The sequence below is a fragment of the Scyliorhinus canicula genome, chromosome 11 (assembly GCF_902713615.1).
Source record: "Scyliorhinus canicula chromosome 11, sScyCan1.1, whole genome shotgun sequence".
Taxonomy (NCBI): domain Eukaryota; kingdom Metazoa; phylum Chordata; class Chondrichthyes; order Carcharhiniformes; family Scyliorhinidae; genus Scyliorhinus; species Scyliorhinus canicula.
In genome coordinates, this window is record NC_052156.1 from 119577614 (window position 1) to 119595173 (window position 17560).

The 17560-nt window shown below is 42.0% G+C and overlaps 1 protein-coding gene across 1 annotated transcript; it reads right to left on the reverse strand.

Moving 5' to 3' along the window:
• Nucleotides 1–11237: 11237 nt before the first annotated feature.
• Nucleotides 11238–17553, reverse strand: LOC119973329 (potassium voltage-gated channel subfamily A member 1). Its single transcript, XM_038811204.1, has one exon. The coding sequence runs from the start codon at nucleotides 17482–17484 to the stop codon at nucleotides 16012–16014; it is 1473 nt and encodes a 490-aa protein (XP_038667132.1). The 5' UTR covers nucleotides 17485–17553; the 3' UTR covers nucleotides 11238–16011.
• Nucleotides 17554–17560: the final 7 nt, after the last annotated feature.

The window sequence follows — 17560 nt, forward strand, 5'->3', positions numbered from 1 at the left end:
TGCTGTGAGATTGACTCCTTGATAATGAACTCTAGCAACTTCCATACTACTGATGTTAGGCTCACTGGTCTACCGTTCCCTGTTTTCTCCATCAACTTTTTTGAATAGCAGAGTTATTTTAGCTACCCTCTGGAACCATTCCAGAGTCAAAAGAATTTTGGAAAATAACGACCAATGGATCTATTATTTTTAGGGCCATTTCCTTAAGTGGAAGAAACATTTCAATTTGATTCACTATTTAAAATTGGAATAATCCAGACCACGGATTGCATTACCCTCCTCTCCAACTCCACCATCATCAGGGAACCTTGCTTGGAGCATACTCTGTCTTGGTGGAATTATCCACCTTAATATTTTTCAAAACGCCCAACACCTCGTCTTTTTGGATCTCAATGCAACCCAGGCTATTCACACACCCTTCTCCAGACTCAACATCCACCAATTCCTTCTCTTTGGTGAATACTGATGCAAAGTATTCATTTAGTACTTCGCCCATTTCCTCTGGCTCCACACATAGATTCCCACCCCTGTCCTTCAGTGGGCCAACCTTTTCCCTGGCTATCCTCTTGCTTTTTATGTACGTGTAAAAAGCCTTGGAATTTTCCTTAACCCTATTTGCCAATGACTTTTGGTGACCCTGTTTGGCCCTCCTGACTCCTTGTTTAATTTCCTTCCGACAATATTCCTTGTTATCCAAGGATCGCAAAATTTGCCATATTTATCCTTCTTCCTCACAGGAACATGCCGGTCCTGAATTCCTTTCAACTGACATTTGAAAGCCTCCCACATGTCAGATGTTGATTTACCCTCAAACATCCGTCCCCAATCTATGTTCTTCCGCTCCCACCTAATATTGTCATAATTAGCCTTCCCCCAATTTAGCACATTCACCCGAGGACCACTCTTATCCTTTTCCACCAGCACTTTAAAACTTACTGAATTGTGGTCACTGTTCCCAAAATGCTCCCCTACTGGCCGGGCTCATTCCCCAATACAAGGTCCAGTACAGCCCCTTCCCTAGTTGGACTATCTACATATTGTTTTAAGAAGCCCTCCTGAATGCTCCTTACAAACTCTGCCCCGTCCAAGCCCCTAGCACTAAGTGAATCCCAGTCAATATTGGTGATGTTAAAGTCTCCCATCACAACTATCCTGTTGCTTTTACGCCTTTCCAAAATCTGTCTATCTATCTTCTCCTCTATCTCTCGCTGGCTGTTGGGAGGCCTGTAGTAAACCCCCAACATTGTGGCTGCACCCTTCTTATTCCTGATCTCTACCCATATAGCCTCGCTGCCCTCTGAGGTGTCCTCCTGCAGTACAGCTGTGATATTCTCCCTAACCAATAGCGCAACTCCTCCACCCCTTTTACCTCCTCTTCTATCCTGCCTGAAACATCTAAATCCTGCAATGTTTAGCTGCCAATGCTGTCCTGCCCTCAACCAGGTCTCTGTAATGGCAACAGCATCATAGTTCCAAGTACTGATCCAAGCATTAAGTTCATCTACCTTACCTGTTATACTTCTTGCATTAAAACAAATGCACTTCAGGCCACCAGTCCCGCTGTTTTCAGCAACATCTCCCAGTCTGCTCTTCCTCAGAGCCATAGTGGTCTTATTTCCTAGTTCCTAGTTCTCCCTCAATTTTTTCACCTTGTGACTTATTGCTCCCCCCCCCCCCCCCCCCCCCCCCCCCCCCGCCATTCATTATGATCATGGCTAATCATCAAGTTCAATGCCCTGACCTTGCCTTCCCCCCATATCCCTTGATTCCTTTCACCCAAGAGCTGTATCTAATTTTTTTTTTTAATTGCACAATATTTTCACCTCAACTACTTTCTGTGATAGTGAATTCCACAGATTCGCCAGTCTCTGGGTGAAGAAATTTCTCTTCACCTCAGTCCTCAAACTCCTACTTCTGGAGTCCCTCACCATTGGGAACACTCTTTCTGAATCTACCCTGCCTAATCCTGTTAGAATTTTATAAATGTCTATGATATCCCCTCTCACTCTTCTAAACTCTGATAATATAATCCTAACTGACTTAGTCTCTCCTCATATGACAATCCCGCCACCCTAGGAATCAGCCTGGTAAACCGTCACTGCATTCCCTCCATAGCAAGGAAATCTTTTCTCAGATAAGGACACCCAAACTGCCCACAATACTCCAGATATGGCCTCACCAATGCCCTATACAACTGCAGTAAAACATCCATACTCATTCCTGTTCAAATCCTCTCGCTATGAAGGCCAACATACCATTACCTTCTTTACTGCCTGCTGTACCTGCGCACTTACTTTCAGTGACTGCTGCATGAGAACACCAAGGTCTCACTGATTATCCACCTCTCTCAATTTACACCCATTCAAATAATAATCTGCCCTCCAATTTTTGCTAATGAAGTGGATAACCTCACATTTATCCACATTATACTGCACCTGCCATGCATGTGTCCATTCACTCAACCTGTCCAAATACCGCTGATGCATCTCTGCATCCTCCCCACAGTTCACCCTCCCACCCAACTTTGGATCATCTGCAAATTGGAGATAATACATTTTGTTCCCTCATCCAAATCATTTTTTAAAATAAAAATTTAGAGTACCCAATTTTTTTTCTTATGAAGTGGCACTTTGGCGTGGTCAATTCACCTACCCTGCACATCTTTTGGGTTGTGGGGGTGAGACCCACGCAAACACAGGGAGAGTGTGCAAACTCCATACGGGCAGTAACCCAGGGCTGGGATCAAATCCAGGTCCTCGGCGCCATGAGGCAGCAGTGCAAACCATTGCCCCAACCGCGCTGCTCCTCATCCAAATCATTAATATGCAATGTGAACATTTGGGGTCCGAGCACAGATCCCTGCAATACCCCGCTCGTCACTGCCTGCCAATCAGAAAAAGACCCATTTATTCCAACGTTTTGTTTCCTATCTGCTAACCAGCTTTCTATTAATCTCAAGACACTACCCGCAATCCTTTGCGCTTTAACTTTATATAATAATCTGCTATGTGAGACCTTGTTGAAAGCCTTCTGAAAGTCTAAATAAACCACATTCACTGTTCTCCCTGGTTAACTCTACGAATTACATCTTCAAAGAATTCTAGTAAATTTGTCAAGCATGATTTTTCTTTTGGAAGTCCATGCTGACTTCGTCTGATTATGCCACTGCTTTCCAAATGCTGTGAGATTGACTCCTTGATAATGAACTCTAGCAACTTCCATACTACTGATGTTAGGCTCACTGGTCTACCGTTCCCTGTTTTCTCCATCAACCTTTTTGAATAGCAGAGTTATTTTAGCTACCCTCTGGAACCATTCCAGAGTCAAAAGAATTTTGGAAAATAACGACCAATGGATCTATTATTTTTAGGGCCATTTCCTTAAGTGGAAGAAACATTTCAATTTGATTCACTATTTAAAATTGGAATAATCCAGACCACGGATTGCATTACCCTCCTCTCCAACTCCACCATCATCAGGGAACCTTGCTTGGAGCATACTCTGTCTGCCGAAGCTACATAATTCACTCTTCTTCTTGCTCAAACCATCTTCCACAGATACAGCACCTCTCCTGGTCAGAATATACCATGCCTTTAAAAGACACAGGCTGGCTTAAAGATGTGCAGGCTAGTTTGTGTAGTGCTTGCATTGCACAAACTTGGGCCTTGCTTGAGGAATGCAGCCACACAACAGCATGTGTATGCATTAAACTATCATGCAATTTAGCAGCTAGCACCAAGTTGGCATCCTGCCTGTTTTAGAAGCAGAGGGTATGTGTTAATTAGGAATTACAATTCCTGCATCCCTTTTGGGGGGTGCATGCACCATCCAATATAACCCCATCTATGTCTGTGAGATTACTTTTAGTAAACAAATGTTCCAACTATTAGAGCAGTTTATATCCATTATTTCTTTTGTTTGTGTTTTTGTTGGACTATTAACAATGGTAAATCAAATGATTACCTCACATGTCCAAATTATTGTCTGCCTTTTCTGACAATTCAACTGCTGCTTAAATCCTAGCCCAGGACTCTTATTATATCAGTTTCATTAATGCTATCCTTGCTGACCTCTCTCTTTTCGCCTTCTACAAACCACAGCTCAAGAATGAAATACTTCACATATTCTACTGGCCTAATGCCAACTTCTACATCATTTTTGTCCTTGACAAGCTCCACTGACCCAAAGTGAGTCTAAAATTCTTATCCTCACCTCTAAAGCCCCTCCATCGTCCCAGCTCAAGCTCCATCCCCTTGTACGCTCCCCAGTCTGCACACTGGTCTATCTATCTATGCTTTGCTCTTTATCCCGTCTACCCCACGATTGGTGACAGCTCATTCAGCTACCTTCTGGAACTTTTGCCATTAATGCCTCCACTTCGTCACTTCCCTCCCGACTTTCAAAAAAACCTGAGATTGCCTCACATGTTGTCACTTTCCCTTCCTGGGCCACTGTTTATCTTTTGCTGTTTTGTGCCCAGTGCCCTGCAAAACTCAAAGGCATCTCTCTGTACATGAGGAAATACAAAAAATTAACTTGGAAACTTATATTTATTTGCCTTCGAAGACAACAAATGCTGACATTAAGTATGCACATTTGTACACTCAGTTACCAACTGCAATATTTTACTTTGTCTCTTTGACATTTAGCATTTCCAGAAATTGACAATGAATGATTTGTGCCCCTTTTAATAAAAGTACAGTCACTACAAATCTAAGTGCTGAAGATTAGTCTACTGATAATTTGGTTGAGCACAAAATTAAAATAGTTTAAAATACATTTACCGTTCAGTCAGAATAACCTCATACACATAGAAACAACACAACAAAGTGGTGCTACATAAACAGAATTTACAGTAAGGCACTTTTTATTTGATTGTACTTTGCCATTTACCGGGGGTTTATTTCCTGTCTTTGCACATTTGGTACAATCGGGGGTACTGTCACTGTCTGTGCGGAGTCTGCACCTTCTCCCTGTGTCTGCGTGGGTTTCCTCCGGGTGCTCTGATTTCCTCCCACAAGTCCTGAAAGACGTCAGGTGAATTAGACATTCTGAATTCTCCCTCAGTGTACCCGAATAGGCGCCACAGTGCGGCAAGTAGGTTATTTTCACAGTAACGTCATTGCACTGTTAATGTAAGCCTACTTGTCACACTAATAAAGATTATTATTATGGTAATATAATGGTAATGTTACTAAACTAGTAACCCAGCTGGCTTGACCAATGCTGCAGAGACAGGAGCTCAAATTCCACCAGAGGGGCTGGAGGAGTTTGAAACCAATTAATTAATAAATTTGGAAATTGATAAATAAATTCATAATGATCATGAAACTACCAGGAGGAAATCTAGGTCCTTACTACATCTGCCCTACATGTGACGCCAGGCCCTCACCAATCTGGTTGACTCTTTACCTGTCCTCTGCAAAGACTGAGCAAGCCCCTCAGTTGCAAATGCCTTACCACCTGCTTAAGGGCAATTGCGGATGAGCAATAAATACTGGCTTTACCCACAATGCTCATCTACCAAGAACGAATAAAAGAAAACTTGAGATGCCAGATGCACAGCTTGTGGACAGCCTTCAGGAGGTTACAGGCCCTACCCAGATATGCTTGTCCACTTCTTCCTGCCTGGAGAGGTGACAGTTGGCATTCAGCAGCTCCTTCTTGAAACAATTCACCCAACTAAATAAGGTGCACACCTGTAGCTGCTTTTGTTCCATGGCATTAAACAGTAGCATGGGAGTGCTCAATGCCATCTTCTCATGCAGCTCATGATTCTGAGCCCACCTGCATCACCAATAGGTGATAGCAGCTGCGCATGGACTGGGAAAAAGATAATTAAAGTTAGCAAGGAGGTGTTGGAGACTGTCCCTCTCCCTAGTATTAAATGTAATCAAACTGGAAAGCTCCATTCTGCAGGAAATATAGAAATTTAAGCTTCTGTCAAAACTGGAGAAAAAAAATGTGAGGAAAAACAAGGGCAAGTATTGTAACAAAGAAAGATCTGGCGGTTAGTCTGATGGCAGCTATAAATATGGACTTGGTTAAGTTAGTTTCAATTTTAGTTTGGTGGAAATTTTATCCTTGGGGCTGACCAATATTAATGTTTGCAGGATCAAGTCTGAGTAAAGATAGCATTGGTTGGAGGAACAACCAGGGGGCTGTGTAACAATGGGCTATAATTCACTAGATTGAGGCGTCTTGTACTGTACCTGGTTAGACATTTTCCCACACTTCTGCTCAATGAAACTTTGTCCTTTAAATTGCTTGAAATGCAAGCTGATAACTGGATATTGGGGGTGGCTGGGACTGGGGTGTACCTTCTTAACCAATGGGATTAAATGGCTGATAATTAAACAGAGGAAAAATTAAGAAACTCCACACTTTTAATTCCTTGCTCTCTGGACTAAAAAGGTTTATATGGTAGTCAATGACAATAATCACGTTGTTAATCAGGTAATTAAGCTATTAATTGCTAGAGTTAACTTTCTAATGCCAGATTAATGGATAACTAATGTGAAAATGTGGCAATTTTATGAAACTCACAAGAGATTAAAGGTGAGTTGCCATTTTTGTGACGCTGGTGGTCGAGTGGGACAAATCATCCAAAAACCTGTGACAATTCATAATTCACAGGGTATTTTTTCCTCACCGCACATTGCTGTGTATAAACTAACGTCATACACGTGCCATTAGTTTTTTTCAGTAAATTCCAGTTCAATACATTCCTGTCAGATTGACAGACACCAACTGCATCGGTGAGTGCTGAGTGATTCAAAAGAATAGGGCGATTCAAAGATGTGTAGTGGCCCTACAAACCAGTAGGAATTTGCCTAGAGTTTTCAGCCAGTGGCAAAGGAATACCACTTAACATTCATTACACTTACTGTTGCCCACAGACATTTTGTATGCTTGGATCAGCAATTTAGTTACGATAGAACTTTTTTCAGTGGAATGGAGACTACAGTGGATCTGTATAAGCAGGGTAGGCAATGGTCAATCCGCCAAGTTAAAGAACCCTCACTGAAACACACAGAGCCTAGTCTAGTCCTAGTCCTAGAAAATTCAATTTGATCTACAGAAAATGAAATACTGAGGAAGATTGGAACTGAATGATGAGAGATAGAAAGGAAAAAGTGTAGTAAATCTCTAATAATAATTACATTCTGAAGGAATGCAACTTAATACTTAAGACCATAAGATACAGGAGCTAATTAGGCCATTCAGCTATTGATTCTGTTCTGTCATTTGATCATGGCTGATAAGTTCCTCACCCCCATTCTCCTGCCTTTTCCCCATAACCTCTGATTTCCTTATTGATCAAGAACACCAGATTTGTGCTTGAGGTGCTGTTACCCACAGGGCTACAGACCCAAGAGCTGGAAGGTGAAATTGTACAGAATAGTTATTTCTTAGATCATAGGATCTGAGAGAAGGAGTAGGCAATTTAGCCTCCCGAGCCTACTCCGCTGTTCAGTATGATCATGGCTGAACTCATCATGGCCTCAACTCCACCATTCTGCCTGTTCGCCGTAACCCTTCAGCCCATTACTCATGAAAAATCCGGCTAACTCCTCCTTAAATTAACTCACTGACACAGCATCCACCGCACTCTGGGGTGGCAAATTCACCAGATTCCACAATTTTACTTGTAAAATTAAATGCACAGTTTGTTTGGTAGTAATTAAGACTTATCATACCACTTTTAAAAAAAATCACTGCCACTTGCGTTCACGAGCTTTAACTTTTCCGAACATGCTTAATAGCCAACAAGTGGGTAACTCCCACAACTTCACGCCCTTTATGTATTTTAACACCAAATCTGAAAGCAAGGTACCAGTTTCATGAAGCTTATGGAGAAGCAGGGGAAACTGGACAGCAACTTCCAGTTTTTTGCACTTTACTACATATGCGCATTCACCAGAATTTGTTGTTTTATTTACACCACAATAATGCTAGGCACTGGTTTCCTCGCCATTGTTGTTATTGCAAAATCCAAGCCTTCATCTTTAATCTGCATTAGTCCATCTGAAATGGCTGATTTTTTTGTGCATTGTATGGGTGTGGGGCAGAGAGGGATTCACATGGTGCTAATTCCAAACATTAAGTGCTGTTGCATGAAGTTTTGCACTGACACTATTAAATCAGAGGCAACGGACTACCAAATGAATGAATTCAGATGCAAAGTCTTCTGCAAAGAGCACTGTGCATCAAGATAAAGTTTACTGAGTACATTCTAATTCTAATCTAAAATTATGATTCCATTCTGGCACGTTTTACAATAATACCAAGGAAGAATGGATAGCCACTACATTCATGTGGCCTGAGGGAAATCATTAAATATAACTGTTAAACATCGAACTTCTTAACTCATTAGGAATTAATGTGCCCATTGGGTTATTATTTTCACTTTAATCCTCTATCAAAATAGTGTCGGCTAAGGCACAGTTGGAGCATTCTCACCTTGGGGTCAGAAGGTTCAAGTGTCACACCAGTGAATAAAAAGAAATTTGAGGTTGGCACTTCAGTGCAGTGCTGAGTGAGTGCTGCACTGTTAGAGCTGCTATTGTTTAGATGAGACATTAAACTGGGGCCTGTCTGCCCGCTCAGGTGGATGTAAAAGAAGAATTTCAAAGAATAATAAAGGAGTTCTATCTAAGTTCCGGCCCTCAACGAACGTCACTAAAATATATTGACTGATCATTGCTGTTTGTGGAGCATTGCTTAGTGAAATGTGGCTGGCAACTTTACAACACTAACTACACTTCAAAATACTCAACTGGCTGTAAAATACTTTGAGACATCCCAAGGTTATCAGATGTACGATAGAAATTTAAAACTTTCTTTCTATGACAAACACTTGGTGCAATACGGTAACAGGAGCAATCATTTGTTCATTTATTTTGAAAAAGTAGTAATTCTATTAATGAACAATTTGGTTAATGAGAACCGTAAACAATGCCAGCTGTCTACAGTGACAAATCGTGCACATCCACTCATTACATTTTTTCACAAGGAAGTATACAGGTGAAATTCAGCAAGACAAACAGAAAAGTACAAAAACAAAATCTGTTGACATTTGTTCTGTAGGTGTAGACTGGCCTCCAAGGCTAAACATCCCCAATTCAATCAGATCCCAGAGAAGCCCTGTTTTCAGGAATTAACAAAATATTAATCAGGATTATTCTGCCTGATGACAAAGTGGGAGATACATTCTGTGCTTTGGCACTGCGCCATGCAGATCAAGGATCTTAGTGAGGATGCATCTGCACATCATCCTTCGTCTCAGTGCGAATTGTCTGCAATTGACAGCAACAAAAAACAAGGGTGTGTAATCATAGACTGGCAAATCAAACTGATCTCATGGCCAGATTTCCCATCCCCACCATCTTTTGGGTTGAGACTTGAATTGCGGATCTCAACTGCAAACAAAATTGCTGTTGTTTGGACCCCACGGGGTGAATTTGCTTGGGCCAAAAAGAAACACGAACATAAATGAACAACAAAGAATCTCCAATTCATCACTCCTGTAATTAAAATCCACCCCCCAAAAAATTAACAAATGTTAGATATGGGTGCTTCATAAATCACAATCAAATGTACGTCCATGAGCTAAGATTCAGTTTCAGAAGTCTCGGTGTGAATGAGGCCCCCACACTGAATGAAAGATCAGGAATGATTCAGTCAGAATTCCATCAGTGGTGTATTAATGGACCATTAGATATTTGATCTAGGTGATTTTCCTACTCTGTGTTGCTCACTAGATTGATTCCTGGGATGAGAGGGTTGTCCTTGGAGGATCAATCGAGTAAAATTGGCCGATACAATCTGTAGTTTGGAAGAATGAGAGGCAATCTCATTGAAACAAACAGAATTCTGAAAGAACTTGAGAGGTAGAAAGGAGAGGGGTTGTTTTCTCTGGCTGGAGAGCCGAGACAAAGGCATAGAGACTCAGGATAAGGGTGCAGGTATTTTGGACTGAAAGTAAGAGAAATTTCTTCAATCAGGGTGTTATGAATCTTTGAATTTCGCTTCCCCTGAGGATTGTAAATGCTCGGTTGTTGCGTATATTTGAGGCTGAGACCGACATATATTTGGACTCTGAAGAGAATCAAAGGATATCTTTATGAGGCAGGAAATTGGAATAAAGGTCGAGGATCAGCCATTATCTTATTAAATTGAAGGGCAAGCTCACGGAGCCATATGACCTTCTCATGCAGCAATTATGTTCTCATGCTCTTCTAACCAGGAAGCATTAAGGGATCAAAGAAAAGTCAAAATCTCATCCAAGATTTCTGATCACTATCCAGTAGCTGCTACTGAGGATAGTGCATGTGGGGCATCAGACGGGCAAGATGTAACATTGCTGCAAAACAAACCCAAGGATGAATAGTCTTATGCTACTCATGTTGCTAAAACGCTACTCATGGGCCTCACGGTAGCATGGTGGTTAGCATCAATGCTTCACAGCTCCAGGGTCCCAGGTTCGATTCCCGGCTGGGTCACTGTCTGTGTGGAGTCTGCACGTCCTCCCCGTGTGTGCGTGGGTTTCCTCCGGGTGCTCCGGTTTCCTCCCACAGTCCAAAGATGTGCGCGTTAGGTGGATTGGCCATGCTAAATTGCCCGTAGTGTAAGGTTAATGGGGGGATTGTTGGGTTACGGGTATACGGGTTACGTGAGTTTAAGTGGGATGATCATTGCTCGGCACAACATCGAGGGCCGAAGGGCCTGTTCTGTGCTGTACTGTTCTATGTTCTAGATATAAAGAATAGAAGCATACCCGTAAAAGAGTAAGCACTGACTGAAGACCAGGGGAGGAATAGTGAGGAAAAAAAATCTACACGTGTAAGAAATCAATGCAACATAAGTTTAGAGTTATCAGTTCACCTGTTTGCTAACTCCATTACTGGACAACACCTTTTAATGTTCTGGTTAGTAGTGATAGTTTGAATGCCTAAACTAAGAACTACATTGCACCAGCAGTGAATCAATAACTTACACTGGTGATATAATGCTTTTAACTTTCATGCAAACTACTAACTTACACATAAGCAAAATAGGGTACACCTATAATAATGTAGAATAAAACTCACCCGAGATTTGAAAATATGCTGTTTTTTGTCACTCGCATAAAAGAGCATCAGAGTTACACAAGCCATAGGTCTCGCACCATATTCAGCTGTCTTTGCTGAGCTATTCTGCATTTTCTTTTTGGAAGGGATGACTTCCACAGAGCATATTATTTAATACAGCATTTATTTTAATTAACTCAGAATTACAAGTCAAGGTCAGTAGAAATATGCACACAAAACAATGGTCTCAATCATTGTTGTTCATGAAAGATAAAAAGTTTTTAAAATCAACCTCAGCCTCCAGAACAAAAAATATCTCTTCATGATATGGATTTGAAACAGCCTTAATGCTGAAGGGATACAAATGAATTTTCTGTGTGCTCAATGATACAGTACTGATTTATCCTGTACACTAATGCTTTTTAAAGCAATATGAAAATAACCAGTCAGGACATAGCGGAATCAGACCTGGAAATTCATCTTTAATTTGTTATTAAGTAGAAGGGGAAGGTAAAGTATTTGATACATTGAGCAGATTGCATAGGGCAAGAAACTATGTTTTAAATAACAATATTTTATAAATCCAAATTATAGGCATGTCTATGACAGTAAACAAGCAAAAGAATAAATAGATCAGAAGATTGAAATATTGTACGCCAATGAGTAGGGATGTCACAATATAAGTTCTGACAGTACAATAGTCTTTTTAGAGTAATTCCATTTTAAGTAAGGAAAAATAGAGTAATTCTAGCCAATGCTATCTCTTTTAGAAATATAATCTATCTTTCACAGTTGCCTTCACTGTGTTTTCTTTCACATCACTACAAGATTTTGGATTATTACGGTGAAAATCAATAGAGGATATTAAATCAATGCACTGTGATTATGGGGAAAGTTTATGTACCACAATATGTTGGCCTGTTAAAGTATTATGACATCCCTAAACAGGAAATGAACAAGCCTGTCAACAGAAATGTTTTCAAAATGATATCACTGAAAAATGACAGAAGTAATACTATAGCCATTGAAACTTGAATGTCCTGGACCTGATGGTACACAGGCTGCAGAACCTCTTTTCACTTTAAAGATCATATACCAGTTAAGGCAATTTGTGCTGAATTTTAAAGTGCATTTTTACGCTTCATTAAAGTTACTTTTGACACTACTTAATAATTGAGTTTGTTTTCCTACTTCAGCAACCAATACTTTCATATTAAACAAGGTGTTAACCAGCAATGTGCACAGCCTCAAATATGACACCTCAACCACACCGGAGACGCCTGGACCGCACCGGCTGCTAATTCTACTTTTAAGTATTCAAGTGAAATGAATCAAAAAATCCAAAATAAATAAAATATAGGTCCTGCTACGTCCTCATACCTGCAAAGCATCAGGCTCAGACTGTAAGAGTACATTTTACTTGTGATCCTTATGACATTTCAAAAAGAAGCGCTCCGTCACTTATTGCTGAGCTGAAGTGAAATGTGCCCATCAGCAATGTGTTGTGCGGCATCACGGCCACCATTTTGTCTCCTATTCTTTTATTTTTATTTGTTTCTCTGGAGCAGATAAACCAAATTCTACCTCAGAAACAAATGACAGATGATGTTTCTGTAATGCATATTATTCAGTGCAAACCACTTAAACTGGGCAAAGTCACTTTACAAAACATTACACCAAGACCTTGGTATATTGAATTGCTTCATTTTCACTACTATTAATAAAGGTTCGACTATAAATGGAGAAGAGGCTCTTTCACGACTCTGTTCTTAACCAGCCACCTTGTGTACATTCAGGCCTATGCACAATACATTTGCCAAGCTGGTCCGGGATTGAGAATATCTACCAAAACTGTATAACCAGAAAGACATGCCTATATTACATCAGATTTTCTCTCTATCCATAATTTGTTCTCAGCGGTAATTGTTATAAATAAACATTACCAAACCCTAACCCATCCCACTGGTTTTCAGAACCTTCATTATCAAAAAAAAACTGCATGCAGCACACTTCTCAGTCACATGCAGATAAATGTTAACCTAAGGTGCAATTTCCCAAAAACTAGAAACTCAATTGCTAAAGTAAGCATGAGCTGCCAGAAGCCACATAGATTTTTTTTATCAAAGCAGTTCTGCAGCATTGGATCATTTATTGCTGTTAATTAAGTGCAGTATGAAAGTCATTTAACACAGGGGAAAGTTTTCTCCTACCTCAAGGTTTATGTGATGCAGAAGGATCAGGATAACCAGAGTATGGGTGGTTTACATATTCTACATGAAGAAGTTAATGCCCTGTTGCCCACAGCAATTGCAGTTCATCAAGAGTTATTCAACATTCCTCCGTGTAACTCTCATGTATACACTCAGTTTAGTGGTATCAACGAATTCAGTCATGTAGTTTTGGAGTGGTTTCATTCTTTGCAAAATCTTTTTATCTTTCTTATTCCTTAAATTTCCAAGAAATTACAATTGAGAATCAAATGCCGTCATTCTTTTGGGATTTAATCATTTCTTAATCTACCTGTTTCAGTCTGCATTATTCAAGGGTGACAAACGTTCTCTTGCAATAAACACATCCATCTCCAGGTGACTCGCTCTGTCTGAAGACTTGCATGATGTTAATTACAAAAATGTAACTCTTGTTTCTCCAGATCTTTGGGAAATTGCCATATAGTTTTCCAAATATTGATGTAATAGTCTCAAGTTGTCTTTGAGAGCTTCTGGCATGAAGTAGTATGGCAGAGCGAGCTGTGACAAGTTTCTGCATAACAATTAGGCTAAGGACAATGATAGGCTAAACAAGAGACATTGGCAACATATTTAAATGTAACCACTGAAACTGACTTGTAGATATGGCTCCAGAAAAGAAGATAAGAAATGATATTGAGGACGAACCTGCATTTAAATCGCTGTTTATGCTAATTCAGGGTTACCAAAAAAAAGAATTCCCTCTGCCTGGGGTCACAAAATTAAAATGTCCTTTTCATCAATTTAAACTGAGGTAGTCTGCCAAGGAAACACTGCATTTTCCTTTTTGGTACATTGCAGCTTATGTAGGTGGGCAGAAAGAGACAAAGTTAACATTCTTCAGTGTTTTTCTTTCAGTTCAACGCCTTAATGCCTCATGTTTATGCCATTAACATCTGTGCAATTCCTTAGCAGGTTCTTAATGCTGATTCCATCGTAGAAATTTTGTTAAAATCTTAATTTGATATGGACCTCAAAGAAGCTCCAGGAGCCAATTCTCGTGCGGCTCTTATTCAGCTCTAACGTCCAGTTGCCAAGGTATTGTGTGTTTTCCCCATCTCTCTCTCACCAGCCGGTATAAATCCTGTTATCTTCAGAAATATGTACAAACAACTGATTTGCCTTTTCCGTCAACTTTTTACCAAGATAACGTCCATTGGTCCTCACACGTAAAATTTTGTTGGACATAAATGAGGTGCTATACTTTCACGGTGTTACAGATCAAGTGGATTTCAGTGGACATCAGCTCATTCACCCATTCTTTGTACATGGAGGCACTTCCAGCAGTCCGGGAGTGTAAGGGTTTAAAAGGCACTAGCAACTAACTAAGTCATTTGTTGAATTTCTGCAGTAACGTAGAGGGAAGCTCAAAAAAAATTCTTATCTCAATCAGGATAGATTTGGAAATGAACTGCAACTTAGATGCATAATTTACATATACTTTACACTTACATTCTGCTAAAATGCATGGAAGGCATGCTTTTTTATCTGTTTGATTAGTTCCATTTTAAATTAAATTGTACCATATATAAGTATATACATTATCTAGCCTGCTTTCATTTAGTTCAGTGATTTCCCAGCAGGAACTGGGCTTTGTTGCATCATATGTACAGGATTGTCAGGGCATGAACCAACTCATTTCCCTGAAATTCTGCAGGAAAATCATCAGGTCCCTCAATATCCTATCTCGACAGTTCAAATCGCTTTTTGTAACCTGATATCATGCATAAGTTATAGTGGGTTACATGTTACCCTTTCTAAAGAGGCCATAATGTTAAGTAGTTAAAACATGCTATGATCTAAAGTTACTCTACCCCATACAAGTTAACATTCAGGCCCATGAGTGCTTCGAAGTAATAAATTAAATAATTAAGCCATTGCACTTTTGGTGAGAGCAAATGAGAACTAACTCTCCAGAATTATAATTTAGAACACAAACTCTTTTCCTGTTATTTGAGGTAATGTCCGAGGCATGCCACCATAGAAGTGAATGATGAATATCAAGACATGCTATTGTTTTAGGGGTTTTCTTTTTAAATGATGCTTCTCGCATTAAATCGGGGATATGGGAAATTTTACGTTCAGTTCTGGAAGCAGATGAATTTGCAGTATCTGCAAAATTGCAGCCCTGCGGATGTTTTCAGCAGATTCGTTGTTTGATTATAAATTTGAGGCAAAATGCAGTCATTTCTTTTCCTGGATGTAGGGGCGTCACATCACCTCTCGCAATGAAATATTCATCAGTGGATCGAAAACTGCAGACGCTTGCAAGTTTGACCAGAAGTCAGGAATCTGGTGCATTTGGTTGTTTTTGGGGGGGGGGAAGATGCACGGTGCAGCTTGCAAAATTGTACCTTAACACATGCATTGGTATTTGTAAATGAACTGAGAGAAAAAACAAAATTTCCATTCGAAGTTGGCGAGCAGGTAGCAAAGTCCAAAGTTTCAAAGAATGCACCTTCGGGATGCTCACGTGAACGGATCTGGAAAAGATTTCCCCTGGTTATCCAGTCGGAGAAAGAAAGCCATTTAAAAATAAATGAAAAATATACCTTCCACGTAATTCTGAAAGCTTATTTTGCTGAGCATAACGGCAATGCAACAACGCATTAACGAGGTCAACAAAGCAATAAAAAGGGTCAGTGACAGTGTCTGGAAAGCGTGGCTCCCACTCACTGAAGCCCCGCAGCTGTTTAAACATCAGTCAGTAGTTTACTTTTGTTGACACAGTTTTGGTTTGAAACAGTGCAGTTGCCAGTTCTGAGATTTGCTTCTCTGAAATTGTCTATGCTGTTGTTTACGTCTTCCTCGATCTCCATGTAATCGGACTTGCTGATGGTGGAGGAGCTGCGGCTTCGCAAGTCGCTGTCCGAGGCGATGTTGGGGCAGCTGACGTGCAGGTACTGGGCCTGTTCCTCGCCCTCCGTCTCCCGGTGGTAGAAGTAGTTGAAGTTGGAGACGATGACGGGCACGGGCAGGGCGATGGTCAGCACACCGGCGATGGCGCACAGCGAGCCCACGATCTTGCCCCCGATGGTTATGGGGTACATGTCGCCGTAGCCCACCGTGGTCATGGACACCACCGCCCACCAGAAGGAGTCCGGGATGCTGGAGAAGTGGGTCTCGGGGTCGTCCGCCTCGGCGAAGAACACGGCGCTGGAGAAGAGGATGACCCCGATGAAGAGGAAGAAGATGAGCAAGCCCAGCTCCCTCATGCTGGCCTTGAGGGTCTGGCCCAGGATCTGGAGCCCCTTGGAGTGGCGGGAAAGCTTGAAGATGCGGAAGACCCGCACCAGGCGGATGACCCGCAGGATGGCCAGGGAGGTGGCCTGCTCCCCGCTCATGTTGCCCTCGTCCTCCTCAGCCAGCTCGGTGCCCAGCGTGATGAAGTAAGGGATGATGGCCACGATGTCGATAAAGTTCATGATATTCTTGAAGAACTCCGCCTTGCTGGGGCAGGCGAAGAAGCGGACGATGAGCTCGAAGGAGAACCAGATGATGCACAGGGTCTCCACGATGAAGAAGGGGTCGCTGAGGATGTTGGACTTGTAGGGCACGGTGGTGTTGCCCACCTGCATGGTCCTCTTCCTGTCGTCCTTGAGCTGGGGCAGGGTCTCCAGGCAGAATATGACGATGGAGATGAGGATGACCATGACCGAGACGATGGCGATTCCCCGGGCCGGCCCCGAGCTCTCCGGGTGTTCGAAGAGCAGCCACACCTGGCGCTGGTACTCATTCTCGGGCAGGGGCCGCTCCTCCTCCCGGATGAAGCCCTCGTCCTCGCGGAATTTCTCCATGGCCTCTTCGCCCAGCTCGTAGAACTTGATCTCCTCGGAGAACATCTCGAGGGGCACGTTGACCGGCCGGCGCAGGCGGCCGCCCGACTGGTAATAGTACAGGATGGCGTCGAAGCTGGGCCGGTTGCGGTCGAAGAAGTACTCGTTCCTCAGTGGGTCGAAGTACCTCATCCGCTTCTTGGGGTTGCCCAGCAGGGTGTTGGGGAACTGGGCCAGCGTCTTCAGCTGCGTCTCGAAGCGCAGGCCCGAGATGTTGATGACCACCCGCTCGCAGCACTCATGGTCATCGTTGTCCGGCGGGTAGCTGTCCTGAGGGTGTCCGGGCAGCGCGGACGCCTCGTCCATGTTGTCGCCGCCGAGCACGGTCATGGTGGGGGAGGGGTGTTCTGTGTGGGGATGAGGGTTTCAGTGGAGGAGGGACGGAGGGAGGGAGGGGTGGAGAGGA

Excerpts from the sequence above, each read along its gene's own strand:
- LOC119973329 (XM_038811204.1), bottom strand. The coding sequence starts at position 17,484 with ATGACCGTGCTCGGCGGCGACAACATGGACGAGGCGTCCGCGCTGCCC.